The sequence below is a fragment of the Pseudopodoces humilis genome, chromosome 17, assembly GCF_049639895.1.
Source record: "Pseudopodoces humilis isolate 2021_Gansu_Grassland_sample_001 chromosome 17, ASM4963989v1, whole genome shotgun sequence".
NCBI classification, from domain to species: Eukaryota; Metazoa; Chordata; class Aves; order Passeriformes; family Paridae; genus Pseudopodoces; species Pseudopodoces humilis.
Genome location: NC_142216.1, coordinates 14,548,435 through 14,565,026, shown reverse-complemented (window position 1 = coordinate 14,565,026; position 16,592 = coordinate 14,548,435). Strand labels below are relative to the sequence as shown.

General features: G+C 37.0%; 1 protein-coding gene across 1 annotated transcript in view; it reads right to left on the bottom strand.

Annotated features, from left to right (window-relative positions):
• DOCK2 (dedicator of cytokinesis 2) overlaps window positions 1-16,592 on the bottom strand; it is a 154,952-nt gene that overhangs the window by 129,210 nt on the left and 9,150 nt on the right. The window contains exons 3-17 of the mRNA XM_005523460.3: window positions 15,307-15,347; window positions 13,655-13,710; window positions 13,422-13,518; window positions 12,228-12,376; window positions 10,438-10,573; window positions 8,977-9,131; window positions 8,268-8,349; window positions 7,595-7,730; window positions 6,980-7,055; window positions 5,945-6,021; window positions 5,488-5,613; window positions 4,538-4,662; window positions 1,989-2,087; window positions 529-601; window positions 350-453 (exon numbers count right to left, since the gene is read on the bottom strand). Coding sequence (XP_005523517.1) covers window positions 350-453; window positions 529-601; window positions 1,989-2,087; window positions 4,538-4,662; window positions 5,488-5,613; window positions 5,945-6,021; window positions 6,980-7,055; window positions 7,595-7,730; window positions 8,268-8,349; window positions 8,977-9,131; window positions 10,438-10,573; window positions 12,228-12,376; window positions 13,422-13,518; window positions 13,655-13,710; window positions 15,307-15,347 — 1,532 coding nt within the window. The remainder of the gene's footprint in view (window positions 1-349; window positions 454-528; window positions 602-1,988; window positions 2,088-4,537; window positions 4,663-5,487; window positions 5,614-5,944; window positions 6,022-6,979; window positions 7,056-7,594; window positions 7,731-8,267; window positions 8,350-8,976; window positions 9,132-10,437; window positions 10,574-12,227; window positions 12,377-13,421; window positions 13,519-13,654; window positions 13,711-15,306; window positions 15,348-16,592) is intronic.

The following is a 16,592-nucleotide window of genomic DNA, read 5'->3' as shown; positions in this document are numbered from 1 at the left end:
TAAAGATTTAAGTCAGTCAAACACCTCCCATATCCAGCAAGAGGAATGATACCCACCCAAGTACAGAGCTGCAGCACAAATTGCTCTATACTACAGAAGGCCAAAAACACAAATATCAGTAAAAAGATCATGTCTCACTGCTTAGATAACATCTTTATGTCATTAAAATGCAGAGCAATATTAACTGACAATGGATCAGGTTGCACCTTTTCATTTTGTTAAGCAGTATCATCTTTGATAGTATAATAAAATCAATCTAGCACTAAGTAAATAGACAATGCAGTCAAAGGCAACAGTGTGAAAAAAGACATTTTGTGAGAGAAAGAAAGAGGGAAATCTGAGCCCATACCTTTAGGACTAACAGATCGTGGATGCCATCATGGAGAGTTGTTCCATCCTCCTTCATTAGTCTTATGTAGGCCATTGCAAAATTCTTTTCTCCCTTATCTTTAGCTACAAAGCGAAAGATTTTGGGTTGACTACCCATCGATGAATTAAAATTCACTAAAGTAAAAATTCCCTACTTACACTCTTGAGTCGACCTGTGCCTGAACATGAAGCGCAGATGAATCCTCTGCATGTCCTCAATGGGAACTGCTACCTTTTGTAAAATCAGAAAATAATGAGAGTTATGGGGGGTGGTTTCACTTGTAATGAGCACCTATTTTAGAATAAATAAGCCCTACTTCTTCTGTTTCCATAGTGCCTTTCACAGGCCATTTCAAGTAGCAAAGTGGTGGCTGATATGCAATGATCTGGTAGACTTTGTTCAAAGTCTGGCACCAGCAAAGAAATGAAGCACAGAACCCAGTGAGTTAATGCACACTGGTTCTAGAAAATAATCACAGTTCAGTCCTATTGCTCACCCTTTTAACCACAGAGAATTAAACACCTCTGCATTAAGCAACTTCCACATTTCAGATACAGAAATTGACAACCAATTTATTAAACAGGTGAAAAGGATAGGAAAATTCCAGCAAAATAAATTGACGGTATTTTAGTGATTAAATTTAGTGTAAAGCCTTGAGGAGAATCACAGGAACTTGCAAGTGCTTTATTCTTAAAACACCATACTTTAGGTCAAACATGCAACAAAGAAGGCAAACTGTGTAAGGGAAAGCACAATTTTTCATATTATCAATTTTATAGTTCTAAAAATTAAAGGACTTGCACACCTTTATGTGCATTCACAACATCCCTTCACAAATCTTACTGAACAATACCTTAATAATAATTATGTTTTTCAACAGGACCTACTGTTAGAGATCCTGTACAAAAGATTGAATTATGGAATAATTTTAAAAAGGAACAAGTATAATAAGCAATAAACAGAATGGGTCAATGTTTTCAAAACAACGAATAAGCTTCTATTTCAAATCACACTTCCATTCCCTCTCTGTCCTTCACCATTACAGGTATCACCCCTTAAGGTAATAATTGCAAGCTTGTTATACATGGCTATTTAGTCCTAAAAAAAATCATGCAAGCCTAATACTGCTTTGTAAGAACTGTTTCTGGCAACTTCTGGGCATTTTCCAATCATAAACATTAAAGCTTGATTAGGTAATTATTAGGATGTCTCTAAAGAGAAGTAACAGCTTTTTCTTTTTGAAATCAGAAGAGGGGGTTGGTATTTTCATTTGGCTTTTGGTTCGGGTTTGTTTGTTTTTTAATTGAAGTTCCTAATCTCCATTGTTTCACCAAAATAGAACAAATGCAGTATCTCATTTTTGATGAGCCCTCTTAGGACATAAGGTTATCTAAGATGATCTCATTTGTTTTGCTGAACTAAACCTACACATCATTTTCTAGGCCAAATTTCAAGCCTCAGTGATCATGTACCTCTAATAACTGATGTATGACTGAGACTTCATGCTTCGGCTGTAGTCAGGGACAAGATGTATTTTGGAGGAAGCTGATGCTGTATAACCTTTCTGTGTGTGGCATTAAGAAGTGAAAAAATAAAGTGGGAAGTATCCACACCATACCTTCAATGTCTCCATCCATCGTGGCTGCTTGACCTGATAGTAAACAACTGATCTGTACTCGCTGACGGGTTTGTCCCCTGCTCCCAGGCAGACAGCATTCTTACAAAAGGAGGGGAAAAGAGTACTTAGTGCCTCATTAATCTGGGTAATTTTTGGAGCAATTTTAGGTAAATTAGCTTGAGCAAACCCAAAAGGCCACCAGAGAGCCTCCCCTCAGAGTCCCGAGCTGGGAGTTCCTCCCTGGCCCTGGGACGTGGCTTCCCCTCACGGGCTCCGCTTCCCGCCCTTGCTGCTGGTTTGAATTTGGACGTGGCATCGTTCAAAATTAAATAATCATGACAGCACCAACAGGGGGGAAGCACTAACGTGAAGACTCTGCATTTTCCAAGCCTCTGAGCACAGAGGAAATTAACATTTACCATAATCTATGGGTACAGCCAGTGTAATTGCATTTTACAGGGGTTACACACAGTGGGCTCTAAGATGTCTGAAGAACATAAAATCGATTTGATTTCTCCATGTGTTGAATTTAAATAATCAACATGTCATCTCGATTAGTAGAGGAAATACAAAAGGAAAAAAAGAAATCTATCTTCATTATTTTATTTCTCATTTATTTTTAAATACTTTCTTCCTGCAGACTCTCAGAAGCTCTAGGCCACACACCAGGGGTGACTTCCAAACTGGATGTGATAGAGGCACCAATAATAAATTAAAATTTCTCATTCTTTAAAGACTATCTGAACTAGGACAGAGCCAATCGAAAGATTTTATCAGCTTCAAAACTTGTGGTTTTCCTTAGTGATTCTAAGACTCAGCCTGCATCCGTCTGGTCTGGCTGACTGCAGCTGAGCTGTACCTGCAGGGTAAAAGCTACAGCTGGACAGGGAGGCACCAGCACACTGATACCTGCCAGACATGAAACTGAAGTCCCTGAAGGAAGCAAACATTTAATTCTCTGTTGAAGGCACAGATTCAACTAATCCAATCCAGGTTATACTAACTGCTGCAAAGGTGCAATAATCCTGCTGAAAGTCCAGTGGATCTTAAAAGTCTGCTTCAAACACCAGGATGCCCTGTGACCAGAAAAATGTGATGCTGATACCTGAGGATGATTTGTATGGTCTGGTCAGAGGGATTAAACTGCAGAAAGAAATGTCTCATCTGCCTGAGTAGAGACTTTTCAAGGTTTATGCACCTGCTTGTTTGTCACCTCCGTGACATTCACTTGGAACAAAAGTTCTATTCCTTGTAACTGTAAATCAAGGGCTGCTTCTGCAGCTGGAACTGGCTTGATACCTAAACAGAACCAACCAATTTCCTGTGTAGTGAACTCATACCTGTTATGAGAAACATTAATATAAATTCATGGGTTTGAAAGTCTATTGGTTTGAGGTATCTTTATAGGCTAAAAGGAAAAATCTGTCACTTTTGTTATTACTTGCATTCAACAGCATTTCAATCAACTCATTAAAATTGTTGCTTAAATATATCTAAGGCATATTACAGAAAGCAGGTGTGATATTTCCTCTCAAAGACAACGAGACAAATTCACTTTCTCCTAAGATTTGCAGAAATTACGTATCTGCAGGAGTGAGCATGCGTAATATTGGAATGCAAGATTTAATGCATGTTACTTGGTTTATTTCCCTAAGGAATGCTTTTGTTTATATGTCATTAGACAGAATCCAGAATAGAGTTAGCTTCTGTGCATGCAAGGCATGGTCAGGTGCTGTCATAGGTACAGGCAGTATTTTGTAATCAGGGCTAGTTTGTTGTGTGGACCTCAAATCTTATGTGGGATTAAAATATTCTTTACTCAAGCTTTCATTTTACATTTTAGGTCAAGCAGTTAGTTGCAGTTCATGAACAAGTCATGAACCACAGTGTTTTACTCCATCTTTATCTCAAGAATGTCTTTATGATTTCACCCTCACGATCCCAACACTATAAAGCTCAGAAAATGACAGGTCAAAAATCCCCCTGAATACCAAACTGGTGATAAACCCTAAGGAAAAGACAAAGGATCTACAAAATGTGAATAGACAAGCAAAAAGATACTGTAAATATTTATGTTGCATATGTAATTGCTGTCACTAATTTCTTTCTTTGCCATGTACTTAGACCAAGTGACAGTGACACAGACTTCCTGGCACAAATCAAGCATTTGTTATGTAGCAGAAATGGTATTTCTAACATTTCAGTGTGCAAATTGCATTCCTCTGGGAATTTCCTCAAGCAAAACCCTAGAGTAAGAATGCAGTAATTGTCAGAATCAGCATTTGTTCCTTGGCACAGCTAAAATAGGTCATCCAATGTTATTCCAATATTCCTTATCCATTTTTTATGCAAGATTCTACAGGGCTTTAATAAGCAGATCATTTTAAAAATCTTAAAACTTATTTGTCACAGGATGTCATAGGATGACACAAGTAAGGGAATTGACTTTTTGAATAGTGGTGTTTTATTAAATGTGTAATTTGAACCTTACATCAAAAATGCAGCTCATGTTTCTATGTCCCTCATGGAGGAAAAAAAAGAAAACTTACTGGCAACACTTTTCCTTCTTCATCACAGACACACATTATCACTTCCACATTTCTCTGAGTTGTTTTATTGTATTTATCAAAATCTCCATACAGCAATGTAATATATATGTCATTTCTTATATCGCCTAAAAGAGAAATTGAAAGGTTAAAAAACAATTAAAATGCTCTAAGAGCATAGGATCGGCTGAACTGCACACTGTTTGCTTTGAAGCAGATAAGAAATTATTATTTTTCATCTCAACTTAAATTTTCAGGTCTTTATCTTTGCTAAGGCAAAACTGTGATGTGAGGAGAAGCAAATGGGAGCTCGGAGTGACTCGAAGCAATTCTCGTCCTGCCCCGACACCTGCTGGTGAGGTAGCAGATGATCCTATTCGGAATTTTCCCCAAATACTCAGCTCTCTTTCTGGAGGGAGCTTCACATTTTAATTCTCTCCTCCAAACGAATTCACATGACTTTTAAAAGGATCGAAATTTTCCTTGAGTTCGGGTGAGGGACGTTTTCATTATTTGTTTTTTAAAAAGGAGCCTGCCAGACAGCAAGTGATCTCGATTGGAAATATCTTGTCATACAAACAAATAAAATCAAGGTATTTCAAATTCATTTGTTTATTATTAACAAAGAACAACAATCTGTTAAAATAAAAACGTGGTTAATTTAAAATTCAAGTGACATCCACCATCCTCTTCTTGCAGGATAAGAAAGTTATGTACAAGGAGATATTTTTATTTGTCTGGATTTTATTTTTCCTGTTCAAGAATTAGAAACTACTTTCCAAGGATTTCACTATTTCATATAAGACTCTAATATGGGAACAAAACTTACCATGAGTGAATGCTAAAGATCCTCTGAGTTAGCCATTACAGAAATAAGTTAGGCAGCAGCTGATGCTTATTAACATAGGAATGAGAAAAAATCCCTTCCTATCACAGAGCAAAGCACCTCCTACCTGGCATGATTATTTCAGGGAATCCCAGCTTTCTAGCAACAACCGTGGTTCTGTCTACAAGGTGTGGGTAATCCTTTCTGGTCTGAATCACATCTCCAACCAGCATTTTCAGAGTTACCCACAGACCTATGAAAAAAAAGAAAAGGAAAAAAAAATGAAAAAAAAATTACATTTTTAGTAGAAAAAAAAAATGTGTGTTCAGATGATTGCCTCTTCTACCCACCAAAATAGGGATAAGAATTTGCTTTCCCCACTTCCACTTCAGATGAAAGTAAAAGCTCTGTAATGCAAAACTGTCACTACTAATTTAAATTGCCCCCAAGATTCTGTAACAAACTCATGGTTCCTCACTCCAGCTTCAAAGCTGACCCACCTCCATTGTGTTACTACAGCTGCAACATAAAATGAAGTTTCACAAAAACACCGTGTAACTTAAAACAAGAAAAATGTACTTTACCTTGTCCACCACTGTCTCCTTTGGATGCAGTGATTTTGCTTAGGAGACTGTGTAAAAAGTCATTCTCTGCCACTACCCTGCAAGAGAAACAGCCATGTCTGCTCAGGAATTAAGTGCTAAATAAATCAGACACCATTTAGAACATTAGTGAGTAACAGCCTCAGTCTTTGCAGTATTGCCTGATTGAGATATATCTGGTATTTTTATTATCTCTCACTCAAGTTGCAGCCCACTCACATTCCATTGTGTGTACACTGAAGTGAAAAGATTCAGCCAAGCAGCAAGAGTGGTGTTTTGTGGCAGTGACAATGTGAATGCACTCACCAATGTACCACTCCAGCTCAGTCCACGTTCCCTGACAAACAGCCAGAGAAATTAAATTGGAGTTTGTATCAGTTTCTCTTGAATTTAGAAACAAATTCTCACATAGCAAACAAGTTGGGTCAAATTGGAAGCAAGTGAAAAAATAAACCAGTGTGTCATAGCTGGCTCTTTCAGAATTAAATTCAGCCTCCATAGTACATAGCAGCAGTGCTATGTAGGACACAGAGAGTTATTTCCAGTATTTCCACTGGTATCTCTTCATTTGATCTGTGAGCATCACATTTTTAGGCAGCTGCCCTGGCATTTCTTCTGAAGATAGTATATGATAATTCTATTACTTTTTAAAGGAAACACAGTTTTTACTCAGATTTTTTTTTTATATTCTAAGCAAAACTAATCTCATAAAATAGTTGTTATCCTTGCTTGTAAATCTAACTTGTAACTATCTGACTTGGGTTTGTGAAATCAGACATGGTACCAGCTGTCTGAAGGAGCACATTCATGGAATTATTCATTAATTTAATGTGCTGTGGTACCTCTGCAAGTCTTAAATGCCATTTAGTCATACCCAAAAAATTAGCACTATTACAACATAAAATTCTTAAAGAAAAACTTCCTTATTCTTTAACAATTTCACAGATTGTTACAGCAACAGAGGTAGACAAATATTTTCTTTCACATATTAAAAAAAGATATCTATGATGCTCTTACGGATGAAAGGGAATGAAATGCTGCTTTTCTTCATCACTTTCAGATTTTCCTTTTATAATATCTGTAATATCCATGACTAGAAGAACAAAAGAAAAATCATCAGAACATATAAGAGCATTTCAGAATAGTTTCTCTTATCTATGAGCGCTCTTGTGCCTCAAGGTAAATGTGGATTTTTCACCAGCAGGGGTGGGTTTGTGGGGTAGAACATTTTGTGCAAAGTCCACACTACAAACACATGCTGTGGAGAGAGAAGGAGAATTCAGTCTAGTTTTAGTACAAACTTGTGAATACAAGTATCAAGCTTTGGTGGTGCTTTTAGGACATAAACACTGACTTTATTTCATCTGCAAGGGAATCTGTTATTAAATTGGTTCTGTGCTTTCTCTTGCACAGCTTGGCATTGTATGAATAATTAGAAAATGAAATTCAAAAGTGCATTTCTGACTTGAACTAAAATGTCAATGCAGGTGCAGTCTTTACTGACTCCAAAGAGTACAGATTTGATAGAGCTCATGGGTATTCTGACATGTTTTGGTAGAGATTTTACTAGTCCAGGGCTGGCAAAAATCACTGATATTCTGATTCAGCCTTAGCACAGGGGACAGCAGGTACCTGCCACTCCAAAGGGCCGCCGGAGCCCTTGTGTGTATTTCCTTGAGTTACTGTCTCTCAGGTCCATCCTTCCCACTCGCACTATTTGGCAAACTAAATAAATTTTGTCTCTGCTAAGGTCTTTATTTCCAAGATCCTAAGATACAAACAAAACAGAACCATAGTGTTACCTGGGGAAAAAGCAAGTTGTGAAATTGAAACAGGAGCTCCAGTAATAAACTGAATCTTAGCAATCAATGGGGGGGGGGGGGAAGTAAACAAAAGACCCTCAAAACAAATAAATCCCCAAAAACTCAACAAACAAAAAAAACTGAGCACATCAAAAGAATGAAAAAACAGACAGTTTAAAGTTTGAAAAAAATATGAGGTTAGATAAATAAAAAATCACAATCTTGAGATACAGAAGATAAAACCAAATAAATCAAGTTATCAAGAAATTCATGAGGCAGCGAAGTGATCTGAAGAAAGTCCACTGAAGCACTGTGCCTTAAAGAATTAAAGCCTTAAAGAATTGAAGCCTTAAAGAATTTAGTGACTGGTCACCTTGCTCTGTTTCTAAGATTACCTTTGCTTCCTTCTTCATCTTGGTCACTCTTTAGGAGATCTGACAGTGACCACAGAGAAGAGAATTTCATTTGCAAATACAAATGGAAGTAGCCTGGAAAACACTTACTGTGAATACCACTTTGAGATTGTTGAGCATATCAATTTCCTTTGGAAAGCCTCGACTCCCCCATCTCACCAAGTAGTTCTCACTGTTTGGAAGATAAATATCTTACTGTCAAGTGATTAAAAAATTCTCCCTTTACACAGCACAAAAGTTGCATAACAGGCAGTCTGTGGTGATGGTTCAAATCTAAGACCTGACTAAAAAGACAAGCAAAACACTATACAAGTATCAACAGTAAGTTTTGAAAGAGTAACTTGAACATAACACAAATGTGCATCTTTTTTTCTTGAGGCAACTTTACCATCATCATTTAATGGGAATACTCCAAAGAATCTTAAGCTACCCAGAAATTGATAAATTTAATTATTTTTCTGCTCCTCCCCCTTCAGCACTTCAAACACCACAATATTGCCCATCTAGAACAATCTCTAAAATTTGAAATTTTAGCTCAGGCTTTCCCAAACTTCTGAAATGTTCAATACAGGAATTACCTATGAAAATATTTGGAAACTTAGAATCCTTTAGTAGCAGACAGCAACAAGATCTGGCCACGCTTTACTTTGCTTTTTGGGTTCATTCCATTTATTCTTTGCATTATTATATTAGTACAGCACACTGGGAATTATTTTACTTCATTTTGGCTGGTTCTATTTGCTTTTTTACTTTATTTTGCTTTCCATTACTCTTCTCCAGTCAGAGGAGGAAGCTTTACCTTATAATTGTTGACTTCTGTGGATCATACAGGGACATAAAGAGCTCTGCATCCTCTCCAATTCGGCAAACAAAATTCCTCACAAAGACATACAGGCTGTGTGTGGGGGATGAAGACATTCGGGAGTATGATGCATAATCTGGTTGGTCCTTTGACTGCTCAGGAGGAGGAAAACCAGGTAATTATAATCCATTAATTGAAATGGTGCTATACTACAAGCAGTTTTACTTTCTGGTAAAGCTGGACTCAGTAATTATCATAATTCTTTCCACCTTGAGCTATTCTATGACTCCCATGTCTTAGGCCAGTTCTTCAGGCAATGATGTAAAGGGGGAAATATTCTCCCCATTCTTAAAGAAAAGAGCAAGTACCACAATGTCAGCACAGAGACAAGGCTACAAGCTTGAAAGAATTTATTTTTGAACATACTAGGCTGTAGCAGAAGGCCTATGATCCACATCACAGTGGGGTTGCAGTGTGCTAGAGCAATAGCAAAATGAAGTCAGTCTCTTTGAAGAGGAGACAAAGAACATGCTGAGATCAGGATACAGCTGAGCAGGTTCACTGACTCAAAAACAGGCTCCTGAATTCTACCTACTTCCCATGCTAACCATCAAGAAGCAGCTTCTTAACACTTCTAAACCCATTGTTTGTCTCTATCAAGTCAGCACAGTCTATCACAGACTCACAAGTTTTTTTTTCCTTATATTGTCAGTTAATTACAAGGCTTTTTCCAGTGATTTGTCATGGGTGTTATTGAAGTGTCATGACAAACCAGCTATTTTCTGTTTAGTGTTTTATTTGCTTTTTTACAGTTTACCATCTCATAAATGGAGAAAAGAACCAAAGAGGCTCACATACCCTTGCAGAGGTTTAAAATTGCAACAGGTCAAGGAAGTGTAGTCACCTGCTTTGCATTTTAGAAGATTTAATTTATGTACTTGTCAGCTTTGCTTTGGCACATGAACTTCTGGTGTCCAGAAGATTATGCTGAATTCATCCTAGCTCCTCCTCAGTGAGCTTAAATTCTTCAGCTCCATCAGACTGACTAGCAAGCAGCAACACTTAGCAAACAACCAGTGTAGTCACAAGACCTTGTGAAAACAAGTTGTGGGCAGTGCTGCTCTGCGGCCTGAACTCCAAGTGTGTAACTATTCCCTGTGCCATTCAGACTGTTGAGCAGCCCATGGATGGAGTGGAGCCATATTTCCATACAGGAATTCAAGAATGGATCACAAACAGCTTTAGACATGAGCTTGCAGCCCAGCCCACAGCCCAAATCCACTGCACAAATGCAATTCAGTTTTAGGCTTAGCCATATTTCTAACACAAGACTGTGGATCTACTCTTAAGTCAGAGGAAAGTTTCCACCAGATCTTATGGTTCCATCCTTCAACCCTTAGGCAAGTTTTTATTTGGCTTTTAAGAAAGGAAGCCTCAAGTTCAGCCAGTCATTCTTACCATTTCCTCTTTAATTCGCTCAGTGATTTTATTAGTTGCTTCTTCATGTGCATGAAACAGGCTGATAACACTGGTTTTATCTGGGTCCAAGATATTTCCATCTTCATCTCTAACTATCAGGTCTAGCTCAAGTACTCTGTGAAAATACAAAAGGCATAATGGTAGGGTTATTTCCTTTTATATAGAGACTAGAAATGTAACAAACAAGGAGGCACTTAAAGATTTAAAGTTATAAAATTTAAATACATGCAATAGTATTTCTCTGAAGAAAAAATTTAACTATACCCCATGATTTTTTTTAAGTTGCTGTCCAATATTTAGGAATTTATAGAAGTGTCACCAAAGCATTGAAATGCCTCTCACATAAAACAAAACCACCCTCTTCAATGACTTCTAGCAGTCTTCATCACTTTTAGCTTTTAACACTCAACATTTGTTATTCAGATATTTATGGTCTTCCTGTTACATTCTGCTTTTATGCTGCTCCCTCAACCTTTCTGTCCCAATGTTTAACTCCGCCCTCTCCTGCCCTGCTCTCATATGAATCATGCTTTTTTTCTGCTACTCATTTTCCCTCTCCCACAACAATCCCCTCAGCCTCCACTGCCATTTCCCCTTTATTCCTTCTCCACAGATTGGCAATTTTCTTTCACACCACACAGTTCAACCCCTCACTTTCAGGAGCTTACACACACTTTCCAGCTAAAATCCAAATAATTTTAAACATCCCCTTCACCCCTACTCCTCCAAAGGAAGCACTTTACTGTCTCATAACACAGAAAGAATATAAAAGTGACAAAACAGAAGTCTGAAAGCAAATTAATTTTAATGTCTTAATCACAGCTGGGCTTCTTTGATTGGAGAACTTCAAAGTAAATTCTGGTTTTAAGTGAGCATTCAGCTCCACACAGTGCAGTAGGATATGTGTATTCCATAGTGTGCTCTGTATGATTATAATTTATTACAAATTTGCATCCAAATCACAGTGAACAAGTTAAGAATTTCATAACACTTTGAGTAATTTCTTATGTGCAGCCACAGGTAATTGTAGACTTTCAGCTGCACAGAGGCCTTTCAGGTCACAACCACCACAGTCACTTAAAATAGCTAAACACAGTTTATGAGCAGATTCTAATGCCTGTAAAAACAATACTGTGAAGATTTTTTTACCAAGCTCTCTCTCCCCTGTCTCCTTATCAAATAGGGAGACACCATTAACCACAACCCCAAAATTTTGCCAAAAAATATGTTGTGTTGCAGTGACTTTTTATTAGCAAGGAGCAGACAAGATATTTTATCAAATAACTATTCTGTCCTTGATAGTTTCACTTCTATTACCAGAAGCAGAGCACTGCCTGGAAATTCCCTAGTGAATTGGGTGTGGATGTGCTTGTTTGCAGACTCAATGCAGTTTGCCAGTGCCACTTTTGAGGGTCACTTACTGGACATAAGCCATGTTTGTGACACATGGACAAGTTTTGGACCCCAAATATGCTGTTGATACATGTACCTAGAGGCTGGTTATCTGACCTCAAATCTTCCCAACTGACAAGCTCATGTATTTATAACTAAGAAATAAATTAATATTTTGAAAAAATATTTTGCTATGGAAAGCCTCATCATGGTATCCACTATTAGCACAGGAGTTACAGGAGAAGTCTGAAGAGGAAGATTGAATATGAATCACACGTTTGAATTCCAACCTGTAAACATGAAAACTTTATCAACATCTCCTTGGTGCTGTGCTTTAAACTAAATCATGCTTGCCAGAAGCAGTGTAGTCCACTTACTTGTTACCATAGTCAATTTTGGATGTGACTTTCTGTTTGAGTTCTTTGAGCTCATCTTTTGGCAGGGTCCCGGACAGAAGCTGTGACCTCCACTCCATCAAGTCACACATCATGGACTGCACCTGCTGGAACCGGGCTTTTTTATTTGTCTAAGAGATAAAAAAACCTCAGTAAGTTTCAGACTTCAAGTTGAAGTGGAACACTGGTCTTGACAGCTACAGGCTACATGTCATATTTAATGCTAAATGATAGTGGGAGCAAGAAGTAGGCAAAATAATGATGTCTCATCCCACATTTTTAAGGATAGAATATCCCACATGATCATAATGAAATAACATCAAATTTTGTATCAGGATAGGGAATTGTGTTATTTTTTTTTCATTTAATTGTGTTGTTTTAAAATTCTTTAACAAATTCTCAAGAGAAAACTTACAACAACTATTAACTTCAGTATGAGATACTGATGGGAACAATAACACTTGATTGTGGCATTAACACATTTAAGAGAAAAATGAGGGAATACACTGAAGTGACTAAAGCAGTTCTGATGTCATTCACTGAAAATAAAGAAGGGTTTTCATTGCTGGCTTAATCAAAAAGACTAAAAAGTGACATGATTCAGAAAACTACAGCACATTCAAGATCCCTTTGTCCCAGCAGAGATAAAGAAAAATCCAGTGGCTGGGATCCTGGAATAGTCAGCACAATTCTTGAAATTGCCAGTTGTTAATAGCTACTTGCTCCCAGTAACTCTTGAACAACTTCTGTTCTAGCAATCCAAGAGCACCATGAATCTTTTTCAAAAACATCCCAATTATCTTTTATACTCCTATCTGGAAACTTTTCTATGCTACAAATCAAAATTATGAAGAACTTATCATGCACAGGATACTCAAGGTTGAAACAATAGGCGAGAAGTTACACCACTCCTCAGCAATGTCAGCTTTGCCTTTACAGAACCACAGATTCATCCACATTGGAAGAGATCACCAAGATCACCAAGGCTGATGGCTGGACCAGATTTAAAGTCACTAAACATTTAAAGCCACTGAAGAAAATCTTAGTAGTGAGAAAGCAATTTCTTAAATCCACTCAGACCCTGCCCTGAATGTAGGAAGAGGCACTAATTTGGACAAGACCCAAGTGTGCATAAATAGGACTAACAGGTAAGAAACAGCATGTAAAATATCCTACCACATAGAGCTGCTTCCAGATGTTTCCCCATTCCCACAGAGTAGTGGTAACTTCTTGGACTAAGGGAATCTCAGCAGGTATAACATTTTCTGTATGTCTAGGAAAGATCACAAAGAGTGTCTGCATTTCAAGGGTGCATATTATACTTACCGTGGGTGAGGTACACAAATGCCTTAAAACTCATTCTTTAGCAGACAAGCTCAATAATGTAATAAAACAGATAAATTCAATACCTTTTCTTTTCAGCAGCAGCTTCCTTGATGTGGATGAAGGATTTAGGAAATATTCCCTGATGAATGAGAAGAAAATTATAAATCCACACTTATTCTCCAAAAACATTTAGGTGACAACCATGACCGTGAGCATAAACTGTAATGCCCAAACTAACTCCTGGTTAGTTTTTCATCCAGATGGATGCATTTTTATTTGACAGATAAATAATAGAAGTTTGTCATATCTCTTCAAATGTAGACTGCATAGGCATCTTTCTTCCTAAGAAACCCCATTTTCCACCCCAGAAAACAGTTCAGTTAAATAAAATTTAATAAAATACAGTTTAAATTCAGTAAAGAAACATTGGGTCTGTGCATCATCTCATGTCTATTTTAACTGACCTCTCTGGAAAACAAATGAAAAAAAAGTTCTAATGTCCTTGCTCTACAAAAGCTGAAATGTCTCAAGTCATCCTAAAGGAATGTTTGACAATCATTCTGTCCTGACAATCCTCCCCTGAACTGGCAAATTTCACCCTGGTAATTAATTAGATCCTTGCTGGATTCTCCTTTATTCAGTAATTCACATATGGTACTTCAAGTACCACAAAAATTCAATAACAAATGTGCTACTTTACAAAGCCTTTCTCTGAATTAGATTGTGGCTTTTATAACCATTTTCTTCTAAGCATTTCATCTTAATCGAAACACAATCATGTCTTATCACTTCCACTTTTTTTCATTAAGATTAAAGTTCAAAGAAGTCCATGAAGAAGCAAAGTAAAAGAAAAAAGGTCCCAGTAATGGTAAATTTAGTGATATCTTAGTACATGAAATTAATAATACTTCTTAAAGCATGTTATGCACGATGATCTTGAAGCCCTTTAGCAATAATAGGAATTAATTAAGAATTCGTTAAAAGGAAATGGTTAGTTCTGGTAAATATTTTCCCTTTTTAGTTTTAGGCTAAATTTTAATTGATAAAAATAGAAATGTTATGTAGAATAAATGCTAATAACATTTTCAGTCAAAAGAAATGTCAAAGTAATGAAAACACAGGTGCAGTGTTTTAATGCATTTACATTGCTGCTCCCTAGAAAATCTTATACCAAGAAGTTACAAACAAAAATGCTTTTCTTCTAGAAAAGTGCAGTTGAAACTAAGAAGTAATTTTCTTGCTACTTAACTCAGGAGTCATCATACCCAGGGTAAAAACTTTTCCTCTGTGGCTTTCCATTTTCAAATCTAAGAATATCATATTTTAAAAAATTAATATTATTTTTGTACATTAGAGATATTTAAGAACTTAAGCCTCATACAAGTTGTTTATATTGTTTGTAACCTAAAGAATCCTTGGGAAAAGTACAGAAACAAGCACATCTGGCAGCAAATTGATTCAAAATTCAATCCAAGTGGTGGCTTCAAGAGTTGTTAACCTGAAAGCACAGTCATTTCTTCTTCATTGATCTGCTTTCTCCAGTCCTCACTTCTATTTACCAACTTTGTCTGGGATGAATACTGATCATTTCATTCATCTTGAAATGAAAGAGTGGAAAGAGGTGACTTGAGAGATCAGAACAGAGAGATCAGGGCTATCTAGGCAGAGATACCCAAAACCCCATTTCATGGGCAGAGTCCTTAAAAACAGACTCATAGGAACAATGGGATCTTACCTCTGCTCCTTTGTACCTCACTAGGTAACCCTTGTACCAATCTGAAAGGAAGAAAGATCACTTGGTATGACAAAAAAACCCCACACATTACAAAGCACACAATGAAGTCGTGGGGTTTATTTCACATAAAAAATACCTATCATGGTATTTGTCAAAATTAATAGTTACTTCAAACACACGTAGCTTAAAGGGAGTAGCAGGGATTATATCCAGCATTACTTGTTTATTATCAAATATGATTGTTTTGTCTGCTTTTAAGCCTTACACAGTAAGTACAGATAATTGTACACAGAATCTAATACTCCCTGCTCACATTTAAAGGTAGAATAAGATATTTGTTTTGCAAAGTAATGTGTGCACACCCTTAAATATCTATGTTAGCCACGATCCCCCACGGTCCTGGACAGCAAATGAAGCTCTTACTGTGTGCTGGGCTCAGTATTAGTCCAGTAAAGCACATGGTAGTTACAGATCCAATTTCCTTCAATGTGATATGGTTAAGTCATTTTTGTTCCATGAGAAAATATGGCTTTTGGACTCAGCCATAACAAGCAGCTTCTTGGTATAAATTTAAATTGGAATGTCAAGAAAACTCAGGGCTATTATTGGGCTCCTGCTCCAATTGTAACTCGAAAGCCCCTCTGAAAGACAGGGGTGCAGAACTGCAGCAGTGACAAGTTACAAATTAATTCAGGCTTTGTTCCATCTATTCCATGGTTAAGTCTCAATAAACTACAAAAAACATAAAAAGCAGAGTTCAACCTTACTAAATAAGATCAAGGGCTACATCCACTGTGCATACAGCCCATCATGAAAAATCACCTGCACAGCAACAATGTTTAACTCTGTTGAATATGATATTTTTCATCCCATAGACAGAATTTATGACCAAAAGCATACATTTCCTAATTGTAATTTCATGAGCAGATATGATATCTTTGCTATCACCCTTTCTCTCACAGGTAATGCAGCCATGGAAGCAAAGCATATAATAATAAAAATAAATTCCAAATGCCAACCAGCACAGTCAGAAAGGTGATGCTAAAAGTCAGAGGATGGTAGCTGACCTCAAAGAGAGACTCAGGACAGAATTTTTTTTTTTAGGTTTTTCTGCAGTGGGATTTTTTTCTTAAATGTTTTATCAACAATAAAATTCCATCTTACTGCTAAAACTGAATTATTTGCACATAGTCTCAATTTACAACCAAGTCTGTAAAACAGGTTTCATCCTATTTGCTGTGACAGCACATATATGTTCTGTGCATAAATTTTGTGCATGCAAAACC